This window comes from Diabrotica virgifera, chromosome 4 (assembly GCF_917563875.1).
Source record: "Diabrotica virgifera virgifera chromosome 4, PGI_DIABVI_V3a".
Classification (NCBI taxonomy): Eukaryota; Metazoa; Arthropoda; class Insecta; order Coleoptera; family Chrysomelidae; genus Diabrotica; species Diabrotica virgifera.
The window spans coordinates 161079486-161086446 of record NC_065446.1 but is presented as its reverse complement, the minus strand read 5'-3'; the positions used below and the strand labels follow the sequence as shown (position 1 = coordinate 161086446).

The window sequence follows — 6961 nt, the reverse complement described above, 5'->3', positions numbered from 1 at the left end:
TTTCGTTTAAAATCTCCTCAGCGTATACTTCTAGCATGCAATCCAAAATATCATTTTGTATTGTTTTTGAGGTACCTTTGAAAATTGTCGCATTTGTAAGGTGTTCACTAAGTGTTTTATCAAGTTCAGCAGAAAAATTCACTAAACCACGAAAAATTCCAGGGTTATCTGATGTTTCAGATTCATCGTGTCCTCGTAAGGCGAGCTCAAAAGCCCCACAGAATTTTATACAGTCAATTATTTTTGACAAAACATACCTGTTTTTCGTCACCTCTTCATTGTGTTTTTGTATATTTATCCAATAAGCAGAGTCAAGTTGGGCCTGTATATTAAGTTTCCCAAATAATGCAAATCGCATTTCATTGTTCATATGAGTTTGCGTGTTTTCATGCTTCTTTATTTTTTCACTTAAATGCACTAGATCCCGCACTCCTGTCTCGCGCCACAATTTTTCCTCTTTATCTGCGCCGAATAATGCACACGGAAAACAGAAAAAAGCATTTTTTTCGGAACATCCACAAATCCACTGATTTCGTAGATACATGTCTTTATTAAATTTACGCGTATATGTTTTTCCACGGCTTTTACCGGACACTTCAATATTAAGATCAGGCATAGGACGGCCACGTTCTTTTATAATCAACTGTTGTTGATAGTGAAGTTTTTGAAATTTATTTACACCTAATTTAAATTGAAACTCCATTGTTTTAAACACGCTCGAACAAAACAAATTAAACAAAATTGTAACCTAAGAATTTCTAAACACGGCACAGATGCAACGGTCACGAATAACTGTCGTGAATTGCAGCTCGCAAACACATTTCCGAGGCCGTTAATCAGCCGATTGCCGAAGCACATCGGCTAAGATCGCCGTTTGCCTAATAAATGCATTTTACCGCTGCCAGTGTTTCGGTTGTTATCGACGCGGCTTCACTGGAGCAGCAAATACGTAAAAAGATTGCTTCACTGGAGCACCAAATACGTAAAAAAATTATACGGTTTCACTAGAGGAGTAAATACGTAAAAAAAATAATATTAATCATCGTTGTTGGTGAATTATTATTAACAGTTGATGTTTAATATGATAATATGGCAGATTTGAAATAAAACTATATTAATTATTCTTTAATAATTAAGATTTGCTATGGTTGTCTGGTAGTTCTGCAGCTCAGCAGCACATAAAGAAAAGCCGCCACTGCTCAGTACCACTGAGAACCGGTATCAAAAGTAACCGTTACATGTCCGCACTGATTTTGCCCGTCTCTATTCGCCACGTCGATAGCCAACTGTTGGGTTGGCTTGTGTTCAATATGCGGCACGCTAGAAAAATAAATGCACGGTCACCCGTCCCGCCGGCGCAGGTTGTGTCTGGCTTAGCCAGACTAAGACTTTGCGCCGGGCCTAAGACTAATTACTGTGAGGTGTCGCCTGGTTCCTCATAGGAATCGCTCTCGACCAACTATGCATGGCCATTCATCCTTCGCCGCGATGTCTTCCAGCTTAGATTGCGGATTTTTAAAGCTGATTTTTCTCCATCTGGACTGTTCTGTCTGGGTTACCATTCCATAGCCAAAAGGTCCCCGTTTTGTGGCGCCGGGAATTCGCCATTCATCCCCCGTGAGGGTAAGGACTAGTCGGTGATGCATGCTGAGATGCAGTTGGGCTGGTCTTTTCTTGTACTGGTATTTATCGGTATGTATTACCTATTTGGCGTCAGTGACCCCACCAGTTACCCGCCGACAATTTCCAAGCTTCGAGCTTCCTGTGGGATATGGGGGAAGTTGGGTTGGGTGAGACAGAATTGTCTCACCCGAGGAAACGTAGAAGAATTGTTAGCTTAAATTGTTGTTTCTTTGTATTTTCAGGTAGTATAATTTTAAGTTTGTAAATATTGTAAAATTAATAAACTTTGTATTTTCAGAGCAACATCAATTTAGTTTAAAAAAGACAAATCCCAATTCCCAGTCTATAGTGGTGTAAAAAGTAACATATTACATACATATGCCCTTTTACGCATACACGAAGATGCTCTTTCACTAGCACACCTCCAGACACACGCACACATACACACATTTACTTTTCCCTATTTAACACAATTTACTTTTCCCTATTTAATAACTAGCCTGCGCGTAGTTCTTTCGCCTTTTGTCCTCTTATCTGTATTTTTCTATACTGATTTTTCTAACCTGTAATATTGTCCCCCAAATGGTTCCCATCTTTATTTGCTTCCGAAACAATTTATCTCATGAGATTCCATCATTTTAGTATAATATAACAAAAGTTTAGTATTGCCCCGCACCGCTTATCCTTTTCTGTATAGACCAGGCTCAGCCTGTAAGAACTGCTCTGTTAGCCAATGTGTTGTTGCCCATATCCCGCCACTAGGAGCCATATACTTTACATGGGAAACATCACGAACTTTATATAGGAAATGTCAAATCTCGATTTTTAATAACTAAAAACTGTATTTTCTTTGTTTTTTATTTGTTAACAAATTTAGATATGAGCCTTACGTTTATATAAAGAAAAAATAACAATACCACAATCATTTGGATTTTAAAATGATTAAATAGTTTTCATACACTGATTTCTACACATAGAATGTAGTTTGTGCACTACTACAAAATTTTATAAAAAAAACTATATACATATACATATATTTATAAACAAAATAAAAGCAACCTGGAGTTAGGATAGCATTATGATAGCATTAAAATACCGGTATACAACTTTTACAAACCCTTTCACACGATTAATAATAGTATGAATATTTTTATTCTCTACACAAACGACGAATCTATAATACGTTTATCGCTTCATGAGAAGAATGCTCACACGAAAAGCATCACTACATAAATGTTTTTAAATTGATAGTTGTACCAGAATAACAATTTCAACAAGACCTGGCTAAGCTGGTTCAAAAACTCCGTTAGGGCAAGAGACTAGTCAATTCAAAAGAGCAAATTCAAAAACTCCATTAAAACAAGGGATTAAGAAATCGTGGACGACTCGCCAAGAAACATATATTATGGAGAGAACATTACACTTTTCAAGGACTAACACTAGAGAGAAAAAGAAAGAGGGTAAGAGAGGCTTAAAATGTAAAAACTTTTTGATGATAGCGTAACATTCAACTGTAACAGCCCGTCCGAACGGTACGCATTCGGATTTTTGTTCAAATCGATAGAAATGTCTAATTGCTCAGTGGCACATACGTTTTAAATTAGGGCGTTCAGACAATTCGATTGTATATCACCCTCGAAAATTTTACGCCGTACGTCCAAATTTAAATTTTATTTTGTCACTGGCAAACCGTATGCCGTGATGCGATAAAAAAATTTAAATCGAACGTCAGTGGCGCTTGTATCTACAGTAGGAAAATTGAAAGAATACCCATGAACGAACATATAAAACACGCTGTATATTCCTGCCACCGTGTCAGACAAAAAATTGACCAGCGCAAGTACATGTAATAATTATTGTTACATGTACTTGCACTGGACAATTTTCTTTGTGACACGGTGACAGGAAAATACAGCGTGTTTTATATGTTCGTTCATGGGTATTCTTTCATTTTTCCGACTGTAGATACCCTCGTTCACATGATTCGAATTTTGTCGACCTAGTCGAACACCAAATAGCTAGGGAAATTTTTAATTAGTTGTTTAGTTTTCTCAAGTAGTGCAGTACAAGAAACAGTGGTAAATTATCGTATCGTGCATCATGTCTTAACAGGCTGTCTCGATTCGATTAAAATATAGTTTTGAATAAACTATCGTAAGGTGTATGCCGTGTGAACGGGCGGAGAGGATACATAAGTTTTCAGCTGACAGACAGATGAATGATGGAAGATTTTTTAAACATGCATGGCATCTCAGCCAAAAGAAGAATTTAGGTAATACTATTTTGTCGTTTTTGGAAAAATACCGTTGCCACATTTGGTAAACAAATTTAGTAAGTAATTCTGAAATTTTCTTCGGACAGTATTTTTTAGAAGTTAGCAAATGTTCTAAAAAATTTTAAAGAGTGAGTATTTATACAAACTGAGTATAATATTTTTAAAATAAAGATATTTTATATGACAGATTTCCATTTTAATATCAGCAAAAGAATATGGTAGTAAAGTTCACACACTCACTTAAGTTATTTTTAATGTCAAATGCAAAAAGAACTATGTATTAACAAATCAGAGAATGTACATTTACGTTGTGAAAAAAACTAAGTATACTGTTGTAGTTATTTATAGACTTTTCGTTTAAATTATATCGCTAACTGAAATACCAACTATTTCGCGGCGTTATAGATAATAATATTCATACAATTAAAAAATAAGGTTTTGAAGAGCTTGTTCACATTTAAAGAGTAGGGGAGAATTCAGTTGGTACCATAATCCTACAATGCATTTCTCTGATCAACGGTACTGTATAAGCGACACATTCATCCCAACCTGGGGACCTCCAGGCACTTTCCCTAGTTTCTTTTCTGCCGTTCAAACTAGAATAACCTAAAATCACAGATATTATTATCTCAAAAACTAATTGCACACTCAATAACTTACACCAAATATGGTGAACATTATATAGTCTACCAATTTGTGAAAAGAATCCAGCAAATGCTTCATCATTATTTTGCCTGTAGTTGATTGCCCTAGCCCAGTTATTACCCCACTCGATCATAGTTCCAGGTTTTAGAGCGTAGCTACGAATTTCATAAATGTTTTTGGGTTGTCGCATTAGAATTTGGGGCCAGTAACTAAATGCTAGAAGATATTGCAAGTGGCGGGATCTAACCAGTTTTCCTTGTTCTTCATTTAGACGTTGGAATTCCTATGAAAATAATAGCAAAAATTACAAGATCGTAAAACATTTTCCTAAATAAATAATTAAAAGACTAAGTTTTGAATCTAATAGCACATAAAACAACATCAAAAATATTACTTTACATCCCACCAGATTGAAAACAATGGGAACCTTCTCTGGTTACACCTCCTCCGAGGCTTCTAAAAGTTGCAAGCCATAATGGTGCTGAGACTAAAGAAGATGAGGGAATTTTACAATTTATAATTCACATCCCATCTGCTCAGCGCGGTAAAGTTCCAACGAGGATGGTTCCCTTCGTACTCCAATCAGAGTAAACATGTAAATCAAAAATGAATAACCATTTTCAATTTCGTTGCAACACGAAACTACAGCCGCATTATATTTACCGCGCTAAGCAGATGGGACGTGAATTATAAATTGTAAAATTCCCTCATCTTCTTTAGTTTCAGCATCCGTTATGGCTTGCAAATTTTAGAAGACTCAGAGGTGTAACCAGAGAAGGTGCCCATTGTTTTCAATCTGGTGGGATGTAAAGTAATATGTTTGATGTTGTTTTATGTGCTATTAGATTGAAAACATAGTCTTTTGCTAGCAGTTGCCGCTAGGGCATCCCTGTCATTTCGTTCGTTGCAATCCGTAACTGCACGCCGGGGTTTGTCCTGGTTGGGTCAGGGAGAGCAGCATATTATGTTCCTTCTGATGAGAGACTAATAAGTTTCGAACCCGGTAGAGGTGCTTGCTGCACTCTCTGATTGAACTAGAATATAATGCGGCTGTAATTTCGTGTTGCAACGAAATTGAAAATGGTTATTCATTTTTGAAATAATTAAAATTATGAAGGCTTTAATTGGTTTCTTAGTTAGACAAAATATTAGAGTTTTATGTTAGCAATTTGAAGTTTTACTTCTTCATACTTCATCCTCATACGAGGCATATAGAATAATATATATAGGGTGTCCCAAAAGTAGCGGAACGGTCGAATATTTCGCGAACTAAATATCGGATCGAAAAACTGAAAAATACGTGTTCAATTATTTTCAAAAATCTATCCAATGACACCAAACACCAATCCCACTACACCCCCTGGAGGTGGGGTGTGGGGTAACTTTAAAATCTCAAATGGAAACTCCCAGTTTTTCTTGCAAATTTGGATTCGTTACGTGCAAGTGGGTAACTTTTATTCAAGACATTTTTTCGAACTGTGAATAAATGGCTCTATAATTGGGAAAAACGATTTATCCTGATAAGAGGGCCGTGCCGTGCTATGATGCAGTGAGGCAGTCGCATCAGGCGGCATCACAAAGGGGGCGGCATAATCAGTAAAATCTAATGGACAATTCAACATTATTGGAGAGAAATTTTGAAAAGAATTAGACTTTTGACCTCGCAATGTTTAGCTTTTCGTGAAACAACTAATTAGTTGTTTCAATCTAATAATGGAGACTTTTTTAAATTAGTACAATAATTGCTCTCTGAGTTTGATCCAGTAATGGAAGAGCATATCAGGATAGTTCAAAGAGAGTCTGATACATGGCTTGTGACTTATTTAAGCAACAGTGGGCAAGCTGAATTGATAAGTTTAACGGGTAATATTATTTTAAACAAAATTGTCGAAATAGCAAAAATCGCCAATACTCCAGGGAAATAGAAATATACCATGTTCAGGACACTCAAAGATCCAGGTAGCTGACTGTTTTTTTAGTTATTGTAGACCTAGGAATATTGTATTGTATAGGAAGAAAACCTACCTGTTTCCTGTCTAGAGTTCGCGTCCGTTTTTAATTATTAACAATTTAGTGGAAAAATCACGATTTTGTCGATGTTTTGCACCCCATTCAAAAGCTAAAGAGTTGACATAAAACTACAAAATTTAATTTTTTAGAACATTAAAAAACCTTCAAAATGCCGATTTTTGAAAGTTAAAAAGTTAATTTGTTGCTACGCAAACTGAAAAATGAGTGAAAATCGTTATTTGTTAATAACTTTTACTAAAACTACCTTAGAACTTTATAGGTCTGGATCCCGCGTATGAAAAAAAAGTTGATTAATAGCAAGCTGAAAATTTGTTAATAGCTTAAGGGTGTCTAGTCGGACAAACTTTGATATATAGGAACACTGGAACAGGAGAAGTTTTAAATTGT

The 6961-nt window shown here is 35.9% G+C and overlaps 1 protein-coding gene across 1 annotated transcript in view; it reads right to left on the bottom strand.

Moving 5' to 3' along the window:
- Positions 1 to 2463: 2463 nt before the first annotated feature.
- The window catches only part of LOC114332940 (protein NipSnap), a 32021-nt gene continuing 27523 nt past the window's right edge, over positions 2464 to 6961 (bottom strand). The window contains exons 4-5 of the mRNA XM_050648466.1: positions 4559 to 4826; positions 2464 to 4504 (exon numbers count right to left, since the gene is read on the bottom strand). Coding sequence (XP_050504423.1) covers positions 4356 to 4504; positions 4559 to 4826 — 417 coding nt within the window. The 3' untranslated portion in view covers positions 2464 to 4355. The remainder of the gene's footprint in view (positions 4505 to 4558; positions 4827 to 6961) is intronic.